Source organism: Ceratotherium simum, chromosome 7, assembly GCF_057802395.1.
Source record: "Ceratotherium simum simum isolate JZ-2026a chromosome 7, ASM5780239v1, whole genome shotgun sequence".
NCBI lineage: Eukaryota > Metazoa > Chordata > Mammalia > Perissodactyla > Rhinocerotidae > Ceratotherium > Ceratotherium simum.
The window spans coordinates 70911643-70934884 of record NC_141906.1 but is presented as its reverse complement, the minus strand read 5'-3'; the positions used below and the strand labels follow the sequence as shown (position 1 = coordinate 70934884).

General features: G+C 50.4%; 1 protein-coding gene across 1 annotated transcript in view; it reads right to left on the bottom strand.

Annotated features, from left to right (window-relative positions):
• Positions 1-11490, bottom strand: part of GRIK4 (glutamate ionotropic receptor kainate type subunit 4) — a 292256-nt gene extending 280766 nt beyond the window's left edge. The window contains exon 1 of the mRNA XM_014785032.2: positions 11395-11490. Coding sequence (XP_014640518.2) covers positions 11395-11476 — 82 coding nt within the window. The 5' untranslated portion in view covers positions 11477-11490. The remainder of the gene's footprint in view (positions 1-11394) is intronic.
• Between the last annotated feature and the right edge of the window lie 11752 nt (positions 11491-23242).

Genomic DNA, 23242 nt, shown 5'->3' with positions numbered 1-23242 from the left:
TGTCCCTGAGCTAACATTTGTGCCTATCTTCCTCCATTTTGTATGTGGGACGCCGCCACAGCATGGCTTGATGAGTGATGTGTAGGTGCGTACCCGGGATCCAAACCTGAGAACCCCGGGCTGCAGAAATGGAGCACAAGAACTTAACCACTATGCCACCGGTCTAGCCCTGACAACTCCTTTTTGATGGCCTTCGGAAAGCTCTCCCTCTTCCCAGCCCCCTGGCTTGAGACTTCTGGGGGGCTGCCCAGGTTTGGGGCCACCCACTGCAATTCGACTTCAGCACAGGCTGGTGGTTGGTGGCTGTTTGGATCAACTCCTTAGCAGCGCTTCCTGCTGAGGCCCCCAGGGCTGTACGCTTACCCTTTTCTGTCATCTCTGGGAAAATCCCTGTTCTTTCATCTGTGAGCTGAAAGCTCAAAGTCTCATGTTGTTAGATCCCTGCCACTGGGGGAAATTTATGAGTGTTGCCAGCAAAGTGGCGTTCCCTCCCCTGCCTGTGTCACTCCCTGCTTGAAAGACCATGTGCTATAAAGGATGGGAAAAGCACAGCTCGGAAGGAGCCACGGGGGTGACACAACTTAGGGAACCTCATAGCACCCGGCTCTTTAACACAGGTATCTTTAGACTCTGGGGCAACCTGCTGCAGGCTTTCAAAGAACAGCCAGGGCTTGGTGGGAATGGGTCCAACAAGGGGCTCTGAACCTGGAGACCAGACCCCACCAGGCTGGAGCAGGTGCCTGTGGTGGAGCGGAAGCAGATGAGGGGAGTGCCTGCCTGTAATTCGGGGGACCACATCCTAACTGAGAAGGAGAAAAAAAGAAAACCTGTTCAGAGGAGGATGACCAGGATGACAAGTGGAATCCAAACGCTAAGAAGGAAGGAATAGTCAAAGGCACTAACGATGAATCTCTGGAAGAAAGAAGATGCTGGGGGCCATGAAATGACAGCGCTTCAGATCTCAGAGAGGCCGCCACAGGGAAGAGCACTAGACCTGTTCTGTATGCTCCTGAGGGATAGGCAGACCTAGGACAGGAGGTGGAAGGCACAGAAAGACAGATTTTGGCTCAACAGAAAGAAAAACCAATGATCAGAACTATTCAAAGGTGGAATGGGTTACACTGGGGTCCCTGCCACCATCAAGATTTTGTGAATCTAAGCACAAGCAGACAGGCAGGTACAACACTGGGAAATGTACCTGGCAGACAACAGGCAGGTACCCTGACCAACACTGGCAGCTTTAGAAAAGAGCTGCAAGCAGGTGGCAGGGTCCCAGCTGGGAGGCTGGGTCCAGATTCAGGTCTCCAGGCTCTCAGAAGACTGAGATAAGCAAGGCCTGACCACAGTCCTAGGGGAGCTCAGGCACAGTCAGAATATCGGTGAGGTTTCAGATTTGAGGACAAGGCAGACTTGGGCACTGCAGTGCCAACACGGGTGGGGGATGATTATAAGTCAACAGCCTGGTGTTTGGATCTGAGGGACAAAGTAAGACCAGCAGCCAAGAATCATTTTGACGCTGACTCATTACACTGCTGGCTTGGGCTGCCTCAGAATCGGATCAAGATTAGCCCCAGGATTTGCCGCAGGGGGTTGGCTGCAGGGATCAGAGAACATGGGGACAGGGAGCCAGCAGGGCCATTGCACAGTCCTCAGCAAGGAGCCCTTGTTAAGAATTGCTTTTATGTCAAGTGAGACCACCAGAGTCTCTGTCTTTCAATAGCTTTCAAATTTGAACTCCTTTGGGACTTCCGTTGGGTCTGCATCATTCATTCATTCAGTAGATATTTAGTGAGCACCTACTGTATGCCAGGCACTGTCTCATGCACTGGGGGAACAGCAGAAAACAAAACAAAGGGCTTTTCCCGATGGGAAGACTCAGACAATAAACAAGCAGGACCAGTCTGTCAGATGGTGATTGAGTGCTACAGAAAGAATAAGGCAAGGAGGAGGGAGAGGGAGAGTTGGGGGGCAGAGCAGGACCTGCGGGAAGTGAGAGAGCGAACCATGCAGGTATCTAGGTGCAGAGTGTTCTAGGCAGAGAGAACAGCAAGTGCAAAAGCCCTGAGGTGGGAGCATGCTTGGTGTGTCAGGAAAAGCAAGACGCTAGTGGGGCTGGGGCTGGTGTGGGGCGAGCAAGAGGCAGAGAGGTGAGAGACGAGGACAAAAAGTAACGGACGAATGGGGAAGATCACGGAGGGCCCCGTGGGACACTGTAAGGACTTTGCCTTTTACTCTGACATGAGATGAGATGAGAAGGCATTGGAAGAGTTGAGCAGAGAACTGACATGACTCAACTTGCATTTTAAAAGAACCATTCTTGCTGCCATTTTGAGAATCAAAGTGACAGAACAAGAGAGAAGCAGAAAAACTAGCAGCAAAGCTTTGCAGGAATCCGGGTGAGAGATAATACTGTCTTGGAACAGGAAAGCAACGGTTGAGGTGGTAAGATGTGGTTGGGTTCTGGACATACTTGGAAGGTAGAGCAAACAGGATTTGTTGATGGAGAGGATATGGTATGTCAGAGAAAGGGAGATCAAGTATGGCTCCCAAGGTTGGGGCGTAAGTCCAAATAGATCGTATGGCATTGACATTTAGGAAATGGGGGAGACAGGAGGAGAAGCAGGCTCAGGGCTGGGGGGAATCACCAGCTTGATTGTGCACATGTTGAGTTTGCATCTCTCTTAGACGTCCACGTAGGGATGATGAGTTGGCATATATGAGTCTGGAATTATGGAGAGAGGTCAGAGCTGGGATAAGATGAGAGAGTCATAAGCATATAAGGCCATGAGACTGAATGAGGTCACCAAGGAGCGGGTGTGGAGAGAGGAGAGGTCTAAGGACAGAAGCCCAGGGCAGATCCATATTCAGAGGTCAGAGAGCTGAGAAGAAATTAGCAAACGAGACTGAGAGGAAGTAGCCAGTGAGGTAGGGATGGAGGGTGACCCAGAAGCCAAGAGAAAGAAGTGTGTCAAGGAAGAGGGAGCGAAACTATGTCAAATGCTGCTGGTAAAACGAGGCCTGGGGACTGACGACTGGATTTAGCAATGTGGGCATCATCAGTGGGGGTGAGATTCTGATGGGAGGGAGTCCCATTGACAGGGCAAGACAAGAGAGGAAATGGAGACAGCTTGAATAGGCAATTCTTTTGCAGAATTTCACTGTAAAGGGAAGGAGAGAAATAGGGGATTAGCTGAAGAGGGATGTGGGGCTACGGGAGGTTTCTAAGATGGGAGATCATTCAGATCCAGTAGCCAGGACCTGGGACCATTACCCCAGTGTGAAAAGCCCATGACACTGTGAAGGTAGGGAAGATAAAGTTCGATCTCTCAGGATGCTCGCAGGCTTGTGGGGCAGATGGAATTCAAATAAGGTTTTTAAAATGTTTGCGAAAAACAGGTGGGTACGTCCCAATGAAGAAGGCGCAATGCGTGCATAAGTGTGAGCATGCACACCTCCTGCATGCTGAGAATTTTGGAAGTAAGAGCTTTCCAAACCAGGTGGGGATTCTCAGCTCCTAAAAAGAGGTAAATTTAAAGCAGGATGTAGACAATGGGAAGAGACAGCATTTGGTAGAGGAGTGCTCCCAGCAGGGGAAGGCTGAGAGATGGAGACAGGGTGGCCCAACGGTGCTATTCATAACAACAGATACCACTTCCATAGCACTTACTACATGCCTGATGCTCTCCTAAGTGCTTTCCATGTAGTAACTTACTGAATTCTCACAGAGACATGAGGTTGGGACTCCTCTTATCCCATGTTATAGATGAAGACATTCAAGCTCTAAGAAATTAAGTTCTTGCCCAAGGTCATACAACTAGTAAAGGGTAGAGCTCAGACTCAAACCCAGGCAGTCTGGTTAGAGCTGTGCTCTGGCCTCAACCTCTATACTATGCTGGAACCTTCTGGAGCCAACCCCAGTGCTACCCATAACACATCTGGCTCCGTTTTCCCCTTGCTTTCAGGACGCCAATCAGCTTGGAATAGCCATATAAGACACTGGCTCAGTCAGGGCAGGAGGAACTGAGAGAAGAAGGACACACATGAGGGACCCTCTCGTGGGCCACCCCAGATGGCCACTGATCCCCAGTTACGTTGGTTTCCTCAGAAGGAACACAGCGGGGGAGAGGAGCTGAGAGGGCTGTGGCTAACGTCTGCCCTGGGGGAGAGTTTCAGGACAAGGAACCTCTCCTCTGAAGGGGGTCATGCTAACAGAAAGAGTCTCAACTTCAGGGAGCCCCAATCAGGGCTGCAATGTCCCCCAAGTCTAGCACGGTGGCACTGTCTGCCTGGCCAGGGGCCTGGGCATGCCATATACGCACACGCTCAGCCCCGACTGGTCTGGGCTCTCTTCTCTGTCTATGACACTCCTCATCGGTGTGGGCTTAACGGGCCTCACCCACCCGGCCCACTACAAGCTGACTGGGCCCATAACTCAGCTCAATGGGAAGAAACACAGACCAACAAGACACAGAGAAGCTGCCGGGTGGCCCGACAGCTGTCTGAAGCCTCCTGCCTCCCAGGGCTCCCATCAGCCCAGGACCAGCCCCCGTCCACCCGATATGGAAAGTGCAGCTGCTCATCCAGACTAATGAGCGCTCGGTGTGACCGCTGTCTTGCCTGCAGCTGAGCTGCGAGGCTGTGAGTGGGATGTGCAGGCTCTGCCAATGCACACGTGTGCGTCCCACCCACTCAGGCTCACACACAGGCACTCGGCTGAGATCTGGCAGCAGCTCCCATCACTGCCCGCGCTCCTCTAACTCCTCCATCAGTGGCCACAGGAGAAAAGAAACACCCAGACAGGTCTACACCAACCAAGTAGAAAGACTCAGTAGGGCTTCATGTCTTATTTGGCTTACCCAAGCAATTGGGGCCAAATGGGGTCATGGCTTAAATTAGACAATGGTTGCCTCAATTCTAAGCTATTTTTAATGGTTGTTAATGAAGACACAATGACAACGGATTGTCTCCTAACGAGAGTATGAGAACAGACCAAAGTCTAAAATATTCTATCACAGAATCCCAGGTTGAAAGGGTCTTAGAAGCAACAGGTCAACCTCCACTTGATGCTGAAATCCCTGTCCAACCTATGTGTGGTCGCCTCCGGCTGTGGGGACCTCACTATCCACGACAGCCCATTCCATCTGGCTTTTTTTTACATCAAACCACAATCTCTCTCCATAATTTCCACCTTCCCCCAACCCTACCCTGCACCACTGAAAAAAAAAAAAAAAGAGCTTGCTAATGACTCATTCCCCTCCCAAGACTTCTGTAAACACAGAGCTGGAGACAGGTTTTTGAAATTCTGACAACATCTTTCCATGGCTGTTCTCCTGACACCACATGCATCTCTGCCAGGCAGGGCTTCATGGAGCAGGGCAGCAGACACTGCCAGTCCATCACATGTGAGGAGGGGCAAAACAAGAGCCCAGGGGAAACCAGGCCACTGTAGCACAAATGAACACTGGCAGCCACAGACCAAACTCATTTGGAAATCAGCTCTATTATCAAGGACTTTTAGTTAGGGAATAACAGCCCCATCCCTTCTCTAGGATACCCCAGTTTCCTCCCAGAGATCAATCATGGCACGTTTGGAGACATAAAGTTTGTTGCCATTACTTGCCTGTTCTCTAGCTCGGCCTGATTTCCTGAGGTGTTAGGCATTAGCACAATGGCCCCTGGTGGCTTTTAGTCCTCATGCATCAATAATGTACTATCAACAGGCTCTTCAGGACTCTGCCACCATGCTGTCTTCTGACTCTACTCGGTTCACCCCTTTGCCCCTGCCTGGAAGATGTCCTCTCCCCTCTTCCCTTTGAGGCTACCACTCCCTTCCATATGAGCTTGGGCAAGTCACAAACTGTGAACTTCAGGCTCCTCTTCCATAAGAGGAGCTTACTTCTACCTGCCTCACAGGTTGTTGGAAAATTGAATTAACACGTGCATAAGAACACGTGCAAACCACGCCACAAATGTCACCAGGCAGTTGGGAGTCAGGAGTCCTGGCACTACCAAAGAGACCTTTTACCAACTTGCTTTGCCTTACTGAGACCCCAGTTTTTCTCTTCTGTAAAATGGAGCATCTAGGTCTAATTCATCCCTCACTTCTTAGCAGAAGAGACTATGGCCTAAGACTTTAGTTCACAAATAGGTTCTGGAAAAGTTGAGACAGAAGTTAAATGTCTTGAAAGCATCCTGTGTGATGCTCCTGGAAGAAGACCAAGCCACAGGGGAAGACAGATGATGACATCGTGGATGAGTGACTCCACACAGCACACTGGCCTGGATGCCTGTCTATCTGCAGTTAAGCCTCCCTCACGCCCCCTGAAGATGTGCTGGTGGCAGGGGTGGGGCAGGGAGGAGAGGACAGACAGCTTTGAGCAGACACACACACAGACCTTTTTCTGGTAAAATATTTACTTTCCTAATTACATATTTTCTACACTTATTAAATAAAATTGGTTGGCATTTTTGAGCACTGATCAATATCCGGGGGAAGAGAAATTTGAAAACTGACCGATTAGCTCAAGATTCAAAACTTGCCATTAGATAATTCATCTAGCAAACACTTACTAAGCACGACTATAGGCCAGGCACTGTGCTAGACCCAGGAAGAAGAATAAGAAAGACAGACTCTCTAAGATGTTCACCAGGGGAGAGATCTGTGTCCCAGAAACCTTTCTATACTCCCTCTCTAGATGACAGATGAAGGAGAAAGTCATCAATTTCTATTTGTCACTAACGTGAGAGACCAATTGATTGCTTATATGGGTGTCTCAACCTGGAAAAGAGATGAAAACTTACGTGCTGATCAAAATTTCATAAATCACGTCACATGGTAGCATTATTAAGGGGAGCCCACCACTCAAAAACCCCCATGGTGAATCCTCTGCAGGCACAGAATTCAGGTGGTGTATTTGGATCAGCATGTCAGATATATTTAATACACAGCAGAACAGGATAAGAAACCAGTGTTTTTTATTCTTACCCCTTGCCTCCCCTAATTCTCTTATTATCTTCATCTTTATCACATTTGAATGTTCTGTATTTAAGAGTCTCTCTACAGGACTTGTAGCTCATTGGGGAAACCAACTAAGTAAAAAATGATAGTTGTAAAGCACTCGGGGGTCCTAGTAAGGCCGAATGTCAAATAAATCCAAGCTCTTGCTGCTTCACCACATGGGGAAACCTTAAACAAGAAAGAGATTCAATTGCTGCAACAACCTGTTGATGGGTCTAGTGCCACCCAGGCTGATGAGGACTTCTGCACCACCAGGGATAAGCCTCTCAGATCCCAGGCCTCAGTTTCCTCATCTGTCAGATGGGCTTTGTCTGCACCCTTAGGAAATTATTTGGAGGTAAAAGAATCAAAGAAAAGTAAGAGACTATAAAGAAATAATTATTCCATCTTTCAATTCCTTTACCAGACAGAACACAATCTATTTAATGTGACTGCCGTGATAACAGGATATCCCAGATGTCTCCAGGGGTGCGTGAGCTGAAAGCAGAAAGAGGCAGCTTTGGAGACAGACAGGTTCAAATTTCAGTATCTGTGACCTTAGACGAGTTAAACTCTCTCAGCCTCATAAACAGCACTCTATAAATACTTGTTGAGTGAATTAATGAATGAATAATGGAATCAGTGTATTTACCATCATAGCCAAAACTTGCATTAGAACCCATTCAGGATCTTCAGCCCGTTCCTGTTCTTTCCTTTAAGTAAGACAGGTAGATGGACACTTCTTCCTCCTTCTCTCTCTCTTCTATCTCCTCCAATAAGTCTACCTCTGTAAGCAGAGGTAAGACCAGAAGAAAGAACTTTAAAACAATGATACCAAACACATTCTTGGGGAACGAGGTCTTGCGAAGGCCATGGATTCATCCACCCATCATACTCATTGCGTTTGAGCGACATGCTTGCGCATGTAGGGCCCTGCGGGAGCGGGCTGCTCTCCCATGGAAATCCGAGCCTGGCAGGAAAATGCCATAATAATGAGAGCACAGCCTGGTAAGTGCTGGAACAGGCGTTAAGTACCAGGGCAATGGGAGAAAGGTAAGAAAAGGATGATTTCTCCCTGGGAGGACAGGGTGATGTTGGGGAAGGCCTTTGCAGAGGAAGAGCTGTTCAAGCCAATGATGCTTGTAGCGGAGGAGGAGGAGTTTTCCAGGCAGAGAAGATAGAATGAGAGAAAGAGCTCTACAGACACAGGATGGGATGAGTAAAGCCTGGAGTAAACCTCCTGGTATATTTGGGTAACAGTGAAGGGTTCAGTGGGGCTGAAATAAGGGGCCAGGGAAGGAGTAACAGGAGGCAGGCTGGAAAATACTTCACTGGGCTGACAAACACTTATTGAGTTTCGAACGTATTCCGGGCAAGGGTAATGTTTGCAAACGTCAGAGACAGGATGGCAGAAAACTACAAGAGATGACCACCTCCACATACTGTTGAAGGTGATTCTGCTTCCCCAGTGGCTAAGGGAGCCCATCGGTGGGCAGCGAGGAGAGCACTGCAAGAGGAGTCAAGGATCCAGGCTCTGGTGCTGACTGCCACCAGGCCGGCCACCTACTTGCTATGTGACATTGGCCAAATCACTGCCCCCTTTGGGCCTCCTTCCTCATCTGTGAAATGAGCAGGCTTGAAAATGGGATCCTTAGAATCCTTTATGGCTCTAAGATCTTATGATGATCCCTTTAAGTAATGGAGGGCTGTAGAGATGTAGAGATGGGGTGGGGGCTTCTCAGAGCATTTATTAACTTGTGGCTCCCACAGTCATCACTCAGAGGACCCAGAGAGACAGAAGCAAAATCAAAAGACATTTTCAGAAGACAGATGACTGAAGGGGGCTGACATATGTGTGAGAGTTTGGGGAATTTATGCGGGCAGCCTCACAGTCATAAATAAAATCCCTTTCTCTTACCCAAAACCTCATTCGGGGGTAAGCACCAGACACTGTAACAGAAAATTTGGCTGTATCTCCCGCCCCGCGCCTCACTTGAATGAAAAACAGCAGTCCCAAGGCAGGGTAATGGGTTCGGCCGCCTCTTTGCAAACATCCATATTGTCACCAACGAACAAGTAGAGTTGAGGATGCAGCTGGCGGGGCAATTTATCTCTGAGATTCCCGGTCCCTTCGTGCAGCCTCACTCTCACAGCCATCTATCCTGAGGCTGGGGGGTTGGGAGAAACCCCAGAAAAACACAAATTCAGGGAGAAATAACCCCCAGGAAGGGAGGAGGAGCAGCAGCCCCCGCTTCCCCGTGAGCCTCTGGAGGACTCGGGAGACCCCAGCACCATCAACGCTGGCCCAGCCCATCTGTGTGCAAGGTTGCCTGCTGCTCAGCACAGCTCCTTGTGTTTTCTCGACCTAATTCTCTTCCCACCCCTGCCCTACTCCACATCCCCTCTGGAGTCTATGTAATTAGCACCTTTCCATCCAGAAGGAGCAGGAGACTTTTGAAAAACTCCTGGCTCCCAGGATAACCAAGGAGACAGGAACACGGGTCCTGGCATTGCTGTTTTGGTTCTCCTTTTCTTTTCTTTCTCTTTATTGGCTTAACTGCTTCCGGCGCTCTGCAGGAGATCAGGCCCGGTTTGACCTTGCCAGCGAGCAGGGCGCCTGGCTGGAACCCCACTGGAAGCGACCTGGCCTGAACCAAAACTGAGGGCCAGCAGAATCTCGACAGAACTAGGCAAGCAATGCTCCAAGAGTGGGTGAGGGAGCATGAGGGGTCCCTTTGAAGCTCTATTGTCAGTGTAGCAGCCAAGAGAGGGATGTGTCAGCGCCACTTTCGGCTTCCTTCCCGGAGAACAAGTGTCAAGAGAGCCAGGCTGCAAGGCGCTGCTGATTCTGGCTCAATCCCTTTCCGCTTCCCATTAGCAACAAATGGGCAGTGATGGGTTACCGCTTTATCCACTTCTTTCGAGGGGGAGAAAACCTCGCGGCAAATGCTGAATAACTGTAGGCATCTTATAAATTAAGCATCTTAAGGATATGAACCGTTTTGCATTGCTGCTAAGCAGAATTAAATTAGGTTTTGAAGTTTCAGGAGAAATGAATGGGGAAGGGGAAGGGACGATTTTGTTTTTCATTCCATTTTTTAAAGCATGCAGAGTGGTAAGCCGAGGGCAGGGTGAGGGGGAGAACAGAGTCACCTGTCCCTGTTTCTGATTCCAATCAGCTGCCGCTGGATATACAGAGGGAAACGTGCCCCCCAAGGGAACACAATGCAGCTGGGAGACCTGCAGCCCGGCCTCTGGCCTGTGATGCCTGACCTAGCCAGGCGCTCAGCCCACTCTGGCCTCCTGACCACCACGAGCATGCCAATCTCTAGGACCTTAGGACCCGTCCTGATCGCAACTGGAGGGAATGAGGAGCTTTAAGCCAATTCCCTGGGACTCAGCATCATGACATCTTCGTTCTAAACCAGGCTCTAACCCTTTCAGGTGCAGGTTTAGGATCTAGGCTCCTGCCTTGTTCATAGTATCCACTCTCCCCCTCCCCACCCTAGTCTGGGAAGAAGAGCCTCAGGTGGGTACCTGTCTGAATAACCTGCTGGTGTTTGACCCTCTGGGGCTACTGCCTAGCCTTGCCCTGAGGGTCCTGCTGTTGGACAGGCCTTCTTGTGACCAACAACCCACTGCCTGGATTTCTCACTACTATGCCCCACCCATCTATCCACATTGACCCCCTTCCTCTATACACATGCAGACACCCCCGATCCCCAACACCCCATGTCTGTCCTGGGCCATCAGATGACCACACAGTGTCTGCTGGACTAGACCGTTTCCTTGTCCCTGCAGCTGGGGCTGTGTCCCCATGACTCAGATCAGCGGGGCCTCAGCCTGCAGTTAACGAGCCTCGCTCAGTCCTGGTGGGGAAGAGGTACTTGATTTCCCAGGCACCCCTGGACCCCAGGTGTAGACAAGCCTCCCTCCTGGCATGGGGGTGTCAATGGGACAGGTAGCCATGTTGCCTGCCCATGCCTAGAGTGGGCACCCCCACGGCAACAAGGACAAGGGACAGAGCAGTCAGAACACATGTCACTGAAGTTGCCCTGCCCTCCCTCTCCAGACCAGGCCAGGGCAAGCAGACCCCACATCAAGGGCCCTGCCAAGCAGCCAGGCCATGGTCACCAAGATCCATTCCCACCCTCCTTCACCTAACAGCTGGCCCTTAATGTGCTAGGCTGAGTCAGCCACAACTTCAATAGGGACTTATCAGCATCTTTATTCTCGTCACAAGGGGAGCTGGCAGATCGGAGCTCTGAGCCTGTCAGCTGCCCCACCACCACCACCCCTGGTCCAGCCAAACTCAGGGAAGGCATATGTCCCCTGTGGACACCTGGGGTATCCAGAGAGCTGGGCTGCCTCCTGGATGCCATATGAGCAGCACTTACCGATCCTCAGTGAGTGTGGGCTGCAGGCGACCATCACGAGCCACGCGGGAAGCAGCACCAAAGGCGCCGAGACGCGGGGCATCTTCTATAAATCCTCATGGAGCCCTCTGCTGGCCTGGGCATGACATAACTCTGCGAGAGAGTGGTGGGAGCACGTGAGTCCTATGCCCCTGCTAGGGAGCCACCCATCCAGCCCAGGGACCGAGCTACCACCCAGAGAGCCTCTACGGGGAGGGCCAGCAATCCCTCCACGGAGCTGCTGGCAGTGCCCGTGGGAGAGCTCCAGGCCGGCGCCAGGCCTCTGTCCTTCCTCCCTGTGCTCAGGCTCACAGAAGGCTCAGGTTCCAACTCCATCCCCCTCATCAAACGGGGGCAGGCTGGTGTAACTGTGATTGAATGATTCATGGGGCTCCACGTTTTAAAAGTCTCTAATTGGGAATGAAAACCTTCATCTGCCCTTAAGGAACAGGAGCCATGGGTGAGCAGAAGAGGAAGAGGGGGAAGTTATGCCATTGCCCCGGACACACAGCACGAACTGCTCCCTGGGGAGCAGTGTGGGGGAGGCACTGGGTTCGAGTCCAGCTCTGCCACATGCCAGCTTGGGTGGCCTTCGTGAAGGCTTCTCTCAGTCACTCAGCTCAGTTTCCTCACAGGTAAACCTGGCATAACAAGACCTGCCTGGTGGAGCTGAAGTGAGGACTAAGATGACATAGAAGACGCTGCCATGCTCGGAACCTGGCCTAAGGGAGGGGCTATTCAAACGTCAGTTACTCCCCGGCCCAGATGGAGAGGTCCTTTGCCAGCCAACACTGAGCGCAGAAGCACACATCCCAGGCCATCAGCTGTTTCCACATCTGCTCCTGCCCCCTCCTGAAAACTGACCCCTCCCCACTCTTCCTCCACCAATCCCTCTCCCTCCTGCGGTGGGCCGCTGATGTCAAAGCCAGACCTTGGAGGGGGCTGCCTCCCCCTAAGGCAGCATGGGCGTTGTCCCCTCCCTGAGACCTCTCCGACACTCTGAGACCAGAGTGCATAGGCTGCCAGCTCCACCCCGTCACTCGTCACGTCACTCGGTGGGCTGGTAAGCACCCGCATATGCTAATCCCAGGTCACCCTTAGTTAGAAGAGAAGTATTAAAATGATTCCTCCTCCCACCCCCTAGACAGACAAGCCGATAATAAGAACAGGCAAAAGATCAGAACAGAGACTTTACTAACTGTATCCCAAGGGCTATAAACATTTGAAAAGGTGCTCAGCTTCATTGGGCATCAGGAAAATGCAATTGTAAACCACAATAAGATACCACTATACTCAGAATGACAAAAAAAAAAGACAGTATCAAGTGTCGGCAAGGATGTGGAGCAACTAGAACTCTCGTACAGGGTTAGTGGGAGTGTAAATGGATATAACTGTTTTGAAAACTGGTCTACTAGAGCTTTACACATACGCTAACGACCCAGCAACTCCACAATGGGCATATATCCAATAGAAATGCGTGTACATGCTCACCAAAGATGTACTAGAATGTTCAAAGCAGCACTCTTTGGATTTCCCCAGACTAGAAACTACCCAGATGTCCAGCAGCAGGATGGAAAAATACCGTGCATATTCACACAATGGAATGAAAATAAAAATGAAAAATCAACAGCTACACACAACTGTATGGATGAATCTCATAAACTTGACGATGAGCGAAAGAAACCAGGCAAATAGAGTAGGGACAGTATGACTCTATCCATATAAAGTACAAAAACAGACAAAACTATTCTGTGCTGTTAGAAGTCCAGTTAGTGGTTACCCTTGGGAGTGGGTCGTGACTGGAAGGGGACATGTGGGGTCTTCTGGGGGTGCTGGTGATGACCTGTTTCTTACTCTGGGTGCTGGTTACACAAGTGTATTCCAGTTGTGAAAACTCCCTGAGCTGTCTACTTGTGATTAGGTTCACTTTTCTGTATGTGTGCTATGCTTCAGTAAAAGTTTCGTCTAATGACATCCCCCACCTCCCCTCACGCCCTCCACGTTCCAGCCATACCCAATGCCTTGCAGCTTCCTGTGTACACCGTGCTCCCTTTGCCTGAAGCATGCTCCTCTCCCCGACCCCTGCCACTTGCCAGAATCAGGCACCTCTCTAGGCGCCATCACAGCAACGGATAGCGGCTCTGACAGCAGCACTTTTTGCTCTGTTGCTGCTCATTTATGTGTCTACACCTGAGATCAGTGACTGATTCCAGTTTACTGTCGTGTCCCCAGTGTCGACTTACACACAAGAGGTGCACAGTACATATTCATTCAATGGATGGGAGGCCTCAAGCAATTGCCTGCTATAGGGGGTCAGAGGAAAATATAAGGTAAAGGATCGGGGTGAAGACAACTCTGCTGTTGGCCAATCAGGCCCAGAACCCTTGTCCTTGAATTCATGGGTGCTGGGCGGGGACAGATGACAGCAAACACAGTCCCCAGGGAAGCTTGACATTCTTACTCGTGGTGGAAAAAGTCGATTGTTCATTGATTGTCTGTCTCCCCACCGGAATGCAAGCTCAACAGAGGTGGGACAGGAGGCAGAAATCTTGTCTGTCTGTCTCCCCAGGGTCCAGAACAGTGCCTGGCATATATCATAGCCTCAATAAATATTTGTTGAGTGGATAAATGAATGAAATGTCAAAGCGGAAAGAACTGTAAAAATCTGGTTAGGTTATATAAAAGTAATACTAAATATAATCATTCATGTCAAATGCCTTCCATTTATGCCCGATCAGCACACTGCATGATAATTATTATGCAGACCACTAAATAGGTGTCAGATTAGCCTGCGTAAATTTTATTTGATGACAGAACTACGCTCAGTTCTTGCAGACTGATTTTTGTCGTTCATGGCCACGAAGCCTGGCTGACCACATGTAAGGACAAGGAAGGCTGAGGTACTGGGCTGCTCTTGGGCCTCAGCTGTGTGATCCTGGGGATAATGATGAGAAATAATCTCCTCCCACACCATACAGGAATAAAAAGAACCATCATGTTAAATGTTTGTAAGGCTCAATGGTTTGCAAGTTTCTTTCCATAGTCTTTATCTTATTTAATCCACAGAACAAGCTCAATTACCAATGAGCAAGCTGAGCTCAAGAAAGGTGAAGTGCATAGCTCAAGGTCACACAGCTGTTAGGAGGCAAAGCCAGGGCTAGCCAGGTCTCTGACTCCACTGGCTTTTCTTCTATAGTCTAACTGTTTGCATATGAGAGCAGAAAGATGAAGCTTTCAGATTCTTTATAAAAACACAAAAATTTGAGGTCACATCTTCATTTTAATGTTTAGATGAATCTGGTCTTAGATCCTTACAGTGAAGCTGTCATTAACTAAAAATATTTTAATAATTTAGGGATAAAAAAGAAATTATCCTGGAGTTACAGCACCAAGACCCTTTTCCCACTAACATGGTCCCTCTCTGGGGAGTTTCACTCCACGCACGGTTTACTACCATCTGCATGGTGTGGCTTCCAGATCAGCATCTCAAGCCCAGAACACTTGCTCTTACACAGCTGCCTCCTGAAATCTCCATCTACCTGGATGTCACACAGCACTTCAGACACACCTGAAGAGGAGGTATTCTCTTCATCCTAAAGAGAAGGTATTCTCTCCACGGCTCCCTCCATCTGCTTCTCCTCCTACATTCTCCTTCTTAGTAGGTGGCACCACAATCCACTAGTCACCCAAGCCAGAAAGCTGAGAGTCACCCTAGATTTCTCCTTCCCTACACCCTCACATCTAATCAGTCACCAAGTCCTGCCAGCTCTGCCTCCTAAACACCATAACCTCTCCATTGCCACTGACCCTCCTCAGCCCAGATGTCTGTCAGCAATTACCCAGACCTCTGCAATAGCAGCCTTCTCGGTCTCCCTGCCTCTGGTCTTTCCCTCTCCAGCTAGTTCTCCACTCAGCAGCCAGAGGCTCTTCCTAAAATGCAGACTGGATAATGACACACCCAGGCCCCAAAGTCTCCTGTAGCTCTCCATAGCATTGGGGATCGAGGACAAACTCTTCACGCCAACAGATAAGCCCTTCATGATGTGGCTCCTGCTCACCTGTCCGTCCCACCCACTCCACTGCACCTGACACCCAAGTAGAGCTCACCCCCCAACCTCCCTCAGTATGCCACCCTCTGCATGTGCATGGAATGTAGTCTCATTCCCTGATGGCCTGGAAACTGTTTTCTCCAGGTTCACTGCATCACCTCCCCTTGGAGGCTTTCTATGATCTCTTTCCATATGCCACCACCACACCCGGAACATTCTTCATTAGGGCACACATCCTGCTTACAACAATGCTGTCTGTCTCCCCACAGAACCATCAGCTGTGATGGCAGGTGCTGTGGCAAGCACCTAGCACACTCTCTGACACATAGTAGGTACTCTATGAATATTGGCTGAATGAATAAATGAACAGATGATGTCAAAAAGGCATTTTCTGAGTTTATACCAACGTGAAATAAATTCCCAGTTTGGCTTGTGAATTTTGTACATTCACTGTGGTGAAAACAAACTTAAGCAGACATAATGCTGTGGATCCAGCAAGGGGCGATCACAGCAATATATGCTGAGAAGGGAGGGAAGCAAACACTTACTGTCCTCTTCTGGGCTTGGGACTTGGACCGATGGTCACAGCTAAGAACACGGGTCTGAGTCCTGCACTGCTATTTACTAGCTGTACACCTTGGGCAAGTTAGTTAACTTCTCCAAACGTCAATTTCTTCCTTTGTAATATGGGGATGACAAAGTACCCTCATAGAATTGTTAAGATGAGTAATTAAAAGATGCTTGTCCTGTGCTGCTCAAAGTAAGCCCTCGATAAATATTAACTATTCATGCCCATTACACTAACTCTATAAGATAACACTGCATGCCCATTTCACAGATGTGGAAGCTGAGGCTCAGAGAGGCTCAGTAACCTAAGCAAGGTCATGCAACTAAAGCAGCAGTGCTGGGGTTCAAATTCAAGGGCGTCTAATCATATGCAACTGCAAATCTCATGCTCTTCTTTGACTAGAGTTGAAGGGAGGTGCTGACAGAATTTAAGTCCAAAGTGGGTATACAAGTATGGCTTCCAATTTCCAAGGGTCCCTGACAGACCCCACCAAAAGAGCTGGGCCTCAACCCCGTACCTTAGATACCTCAGAAGGTGGAGAGTATAAAAACAGAACTTTCCTGTGCAATTGAGGATGCTGTTCTTGACACCTAGCACAGCCATGCTGATCACAATGTGTGCAGAGTTCGGGCCCAACCTGGAAGCCAGGCTGGAGCTGGCTGTGGGCCTCATTAAGGGAATACTCTGGAGCAGCCACACCTCATTGGGAATATGGGAATATCAATGCCTACCTCACAAGGTGATGAGCACCAGGAGAGCAGGGAACACGTCGGAATTTTCCACCTGTGTCCCCAGTGCCTAGCACACGCTGGCACATAGTAGGCACTCAAAAAATATCTGTTGAAATAATGAAAGAATCCAATCAGATCACGCACGTGCAAAAGGTTCTGTCGGCATGAAGCATATACTCGTGAGTTACATTCAGAGTTCTTGCCGGTGAGGAACTTACAATCCAGGTCCAATTTCACCCCCTGTATGAGCTCTTCTCCTCTGAACCTCCCGCCCTCACTGTCTGCAGCGGCCGGCAGCATCTGACCACACAGCCCAGTGCGCGCCTCAAGGAGGCGCTGTGGATCACTGGCCTGGAAGTCGAGGCTTCGGAGGTTTCTCCTGGGCTTTACCATTTACCTGCCCAGGATGTTTTCCCACCTAAACATCAAAAATCAGACATCTCCACTTCTTCCAGAAGGGGAATTTAATTTCCATTTTTTCAGAATCTCAAGACTGGTCAGCTTCCTCAACTAGAAGATCCTGTAATGTCTCTAAATGTCTCTGACCCCCTCTTCCGTGCTTGTATTTTGAATGGAAGCTCCACCAGGGCAGGGCTTCTTCACTGCTACACCTCCTACACCCAGAACAGTGCCTGGTGCGATGCAGCTAGGAATAAACATGGACAAATGCATGAATGAATGAGTGCATGAATGAATGGTTAACTTTGCACTTATTATATGCCCTCTCTAACTAGACTATAAGCTCAGGAAGGCAGGGGAACATCTCTTTCGGGCACATAACCTCCTGACACACTTGCTGCGGTGCCTCTACAGAGTAGAAGCTCAGTCAAGTTTGCTGATTCCCGGGCCGGCCCTGTGGCTTGGTGGTTAAGTGCGCGCGCTGCGATGCTGGTGGCCTGGGTTCGGATCCCGGGTGCGCATCGAGGCACCACTTCTCCGTTCATCCTGAGGCCGAGTCCCACATACAGCAACTAGAAGGATGTGCAGCTGCGACATACAACTATCCACTGGGGCTTTGGGGGGAAAAATAAAATAAATAAAATCTTTAAAAAAAAAAAAAAAAAAAGTTTGCTGATTCCCGACCAGCACTGGTTAACACACACAGACGGGCACAGCCTGCCGACCGCTCACCGCATCAGGCGGTGAACACACCGCCTGGACTCCTGGGCCCAGTTGTGCTAAATGGCCTCTCCTCTCCTGACTTGTCAGCAGTCCCTCCACTGGTCTCTCTCCCATCCTCACAGGGCTATTACATCATTAATCATGATTTTCCAGGGTGGGTCAGAGAGGAGTCTGACAGCCACCAGACAACGTTTGGCGGCGAGGAGGACAGAGGAAATCAGAGGGGCTGCCAGATTAATTACAGGTTTTCTCTCGGCTGTGGGCAACAAGATCTTGATTACTCCTCATGACGCTCCAGGGTCCTCAAGACAAATGGACGGGGGGCTTCTCTGCTGTTCTGACGTCTCCAGCTGGGAGAAACTCCAGCAGCAGCCAGAAGCGTGGACGGAGTGTACAGGGTGGTGGGGTGGCCAGGGAAAGGGAGTGGTGCCACGCCAGGCCCTGTGGCCTCCTTGAAGAATCAACCTTTGTGACCTGATACAGTTGGGCAACATGAGTAAGCCTCCTGTCTCCCCAGTAACTAGTAGCGTGATGCCAAGACATAGGCCCTGTCCTGGGAGGCAGGGACCTGGGAGGTCACCAGCTCTGGGAGACATCTCTTTGAGCCTCACTTTCTCATTCTGTAAAATGAGAGAATTAGACTAGATGATCTCTCAGGTTCTTTTAAGCTCTGAAATTCTGGGAACTGTACTTTATGACAACAAATAGTATTTACTGAATATTTACTTACCACATGCAAAGTACTATTTCAGACTCATTGCTCCTCAGGAGAGTCCTGTGAGGCAGACTCTCATTCTCCCCACTTGGAGACATGTAACCCAAAGGTGGAGAGGTTGAGTTAGACTTGCCAAGGTCACTCAGCTGGTCAGTGGAGGAACCAGGCCATCAGCTCCAGGACCCTGTTCTTACCCACTGCTCTCTACACTTGCCCTATGTATCCCAGAAGCTGGCACACAGTCGGTACTTAAGGAATGTTAGAATGTGATTATAATGATTATCATGATGTTGAAGAAGACAAGCGAAATGCAAGTGGATCTAGGGCCCATCTGTACATTTTGGCAAATCAGCAGAGCAAGCAACAGAAGAAAGAGTCTGGGAGTGTCCTTTGGCAAAATGACCTGTCCAGGTGTGCTCAACTTTTAAGATTTACCATCAGGAGATGCTCCCAGGAGTTTGTGATAAGTTACAATATGGCAGGTTAGCCGGGGTGGCTTGGCATCGGCTTGGGAGCTGGACCAGGTCTGACTCATCAGGATGAACTGAAGAGCAGCGGCTGGCCCAGCCCTGGCCTGACTTCAGGGGAGGATATCCAGGGAGCACAGCAACTGCAAGGACCTGCTAGCACTCAGGACACATGATCAGGGAAGCTGGTCCCAATTCCTGGGCACTAAAGAGGAAAACGTGAGGAATCTCCAGTCTTTTTTCCCTTACCTCCCTGAAATCCTGTAGATTTCAGGCTGAAGCCCTCCATCCACCTCTAAACAATGTCCCCTCCCAGGGGCCAGAGCAAGACGTCCCTGGCTTCCAATTCCAGCTGCCACTATGCGTCCTCAAGCTGGTTACTTAACCTCTGAGAGCTTTATTTCCACAACTATAAACCGTGGGTGACGAGGCCTCCCTTGAAAAGCTGTTCCAAGAGATTTTAAGTGTAATGCAATTAGTTAATGTGAATGTCCTTTCTTTCCTCTCTCTACCCCCACTCAAGGCTTCCTTCCAGCCCTTGTCCACAGGCACCCTGGACAGCATCCACATCGTCTCCCAAGAAGACGGCCTCGCACAGCTCTTGCTAGTATTAATCCACAGTCCTTTCACCTCCAAAATGCTGCTCCAAGTCAACCCCATCCCAGAAGCTTTCCCTGAGGAATTCAGTCCTCCTTCTTCACTCAGACTCAGCCTGGCATAGGAGAAAAACCAGGGATTGAAGGTGGAGAGCTGTGTGACCTTGGACCCGTCTCTTACCCTCTCAGGGCTTCCATTTCCTCTTCGGTAAAATGGGGACATTACACTCCCACCGTCTACCTTACAGGGTCGCTAAGAGCATCCATGAGATAACGGGTGGATAATTACTTTGCAGATGGGCGAAGTGCTTTCTAAGCAAAATGGTGTTTGTTGTTCCTTTACCCTACGCTGGCCAAAGCACAGAAGTATACTTAATACGGCTACATGATTTGTACTTTATTCATTCAACAAATATTTCTATTGAGTGTCTACTGTGTGGCAGGCAGTGTCCAGGCCCTGGGATACAGTCCCTGTCCTTGTGGGGCTTACAGGCTAGGGAGGAGATATTAACCCCGTATCCAGGTAGTTGGAGGCCATAATTACAGATGGTGAAGGAAAAGTACAGGAGGCTATAGAGGGTACGGCATGGGGACCTCATGTGGCAGGTAGGGAAGGCTTCCCTGAGGACAAAATGGTTGAGTTGGCCAGGTCCTTTGAAGGGGGCAGGGGTGAGCCGGGAGAAGGAGATCCCAGACAGAAGAGACAACACGGACGAGATCCAGAGGCCTCTGGTGGGATGCAGTATGGTGAGTTTTGAAAATGGCATGGAGTCCATGAGACTGGGAAGCCAAGAGCGTCTTCTCTGTGTATCTGCTGTGTTTATGTCCAGACTCTGTCATTAGGAGTCCCCAGTCTCTCTCTGTCCCTAGGCCCAGGATAAGGCTCTGCACCTAAACTAATTACCCCCATGAACCTCGTACTGGACCCAGCATCCTCCACAGACAAGGTGAGGTGGCCACAGCATCCAAATCTGCTTTCCACAGCAAAGGAGGTGGTTAGAGGTGAGAAGATGGAGAGTTAATCACTGGTCGCAGCCAGCCGGCTGAGGCAGGGATGGGAAGAGGACCACAGAGTCAGATATGAAGGGCTACGGATGGTGAAAAATGTCCCTGGCATTTATCTGAGGCCACCAGTCTGGGCCCTGAGGGAGCCAAGCTCCTAGCAAAGACCACGTGAGCCGAGGCTTTGAAATAAAATAGCCCAGTGCTGGAGCTGTTTCTAACACATTCAGAGCAGAGAGACCTCGCAGGAGTGTCCACAGAGGAATAGAGAGTGAGCAGGGGGGAAAGTGCAGAGAGAAACTGCTTTTAAGGACAGCATTTTAACTACTTCCAGATAAACACAGCCCTCCCTCCCCTGCTCGGGCTCTGTCCATGAGTGTGGGAGGAGAGGGGCTGTCGTGGAGAAGCTTGTCTGTGCCTTGGAATGAGGCTGTGTACATGGCAACCTTCCGTGAAGAGATCTGGGGAGGGCTGGGCTACGCAGCCTGGAGAAGAGGAGGATGGTGGTGAGAGGTGTGTGATGGGGGAGGGAGACACATCAGAACGTAACCATCTGAAGCCAGGGATGGGTTATTATAGATTCACGGATGATGGTACGCAGACAATCTCCAGCTGCACTGAGGTCAAAGCCAGAGGAAAGTGCTCTCACTGATGTGAGCGATAGAGAAGCAAGTCCTGACCCAAGAGCTGCCAGGGCAGACATGGAGCTCCTGTCCCTTGGCCCAGCGTCACCACACCCAAGTGGAGACCTCACTGTGTCTGTCCTGTCCAGGGTCATTTCACGTACACATTGGCCTTTTCTGTGTCTCAGACACCACCGACAGAAAGTAAGACCCTGTCTTTTTTTTTAAGTCCTAGCCAGAGCAGGTGAGAAGGCAGCTATCCCTAGGTGCATGCAATCCTGGGGGAAGCCCAGGACCAGCCCCCTCAGCACTTCTGGCCCCCTCAGCACTCCTAGGAGGGCAGGGGTGGGGGGTGGTAAGGAGGATAGGAAAAACAGATATTGTAAAATAAAAGTCCACAACAAAATAAGCAGTGTCCCCTTCAAAATGCAAAGCAACGTACTTCTACTGGTGTCATCCAAGCTTGGCACAATCTCTGGGAATTGCCTGAGAGCACACGCAGGGTCCATTCCACCCCTTCCTGCCATGCAGCTCCATTCACTGAGGGAAGGCCTGGCACCGGGCTCTGTGAGGAGCAGAGAACAGACACTGCTGCTGGCCAACTGACCCTGGAGAGAGGGTTCTAGAACTGTAGTCAGGGGTAGGAAGGAGACTTGCTTTTCATTCTAAAGTGTTCTCTACTGTTTGCATTTTAAACTAAGAGGTTGGATTGCTTTTTCAATTAAAAAATCTAGTTAATAATTTAAAAAACAATAAAGAATCCCGGCTTTCTCAACAACTGGCTCCAAGATCTGGGCACGTTACTGAACCCCCTGAGCCTGGGTCCGCTCCTCAGTATAGTGAAGCTAATAACACCTCAGGTTCAAGTGCTCAGTGACTGCTGGGCCTGCCAAGGTCCCTCACAGCCTCTCTGGACACTCGTCCCTGGCCCAGGTCCTCTGGCTGCCAGGAGAGCCTGAGCCGAGCTGCTGCTCAAAGCTGACCCTGGAGTGTGCTCCAGGGCCACACAGTCTAACCCCACACCCACTCCTCTCTTGCTCCCTCCACAGCTACCGCCCCCCTGAGTACCTGTGGCCACAGTACTTACCTCTGAGCACCCCCTACCTCCCACCAGCCAGCTCTGGATCTCAGACCTTGGGCTAGAGGAAGGCCCTCCCTCGGAAGAAGGGACCCTGGAGGGGACCGCAATGTTCAGGTAGTCTCTGAGGGGGTCAGGGATGCAGAGGGCACCCTCTCCAGGAGCAGCCCTGGGTTTCTGCATTTGTCACAGGCCATGGAAGAGAGTGTAGCTCTCACCCAGCCTGTCAAAGCCCATCACTTTTCCCCTACTGCGGCCTGGAGACACCACAGAAACCACAGGCAGAGCCAGGCGAGTCTGCGGGTTGAAGTCCAGGGGCTGAAGGCTTTACACCTCCCCTTGCACAGTCTCAGGGCCACCTTGGGGAAATACTTGACTTCCTTAGTTCAGCAAGGGGTTGTCCCTGCACTCAACACCCTCCCCCCGCAACAGGGACCTTGGTGAAGGGGCACATAACCCACAGAGCCCAGCTTCAGCTGCCAGAAGGGGAGAGAAAGGCTATAGGTGCTGCACCTCCGCCAACGGGGCTGCCACTTGGGTGGAGCCGGGCACACCTCCCCGCTCCTGGCAACTCCACAGCACTGCGCCAGCGTCCCCATACACTCTGGGCCCGTCCAGCTCTGTGCTGGGCACTAATGGGCTGTCAGAGCTCTCAGACATGCTGTCTGCCCTCGAGGAGCTTCCTGGAAAAGTGTGATGTCCTTGTGTGAACAGTAAAAGGAAAGCAACACACCCGTGAACTCCTGACGCGTGACAGTGACGAGGCAGCACTCACAGGCAGGGCAGCCTTTGTCACCAGATGAGGAAGAAGAGCTGGGAAGACAGAGCCAGAAAGGCATCCCTGGGCCCGGGCAGCTGGAGCGAGATTCTTGGAAGACG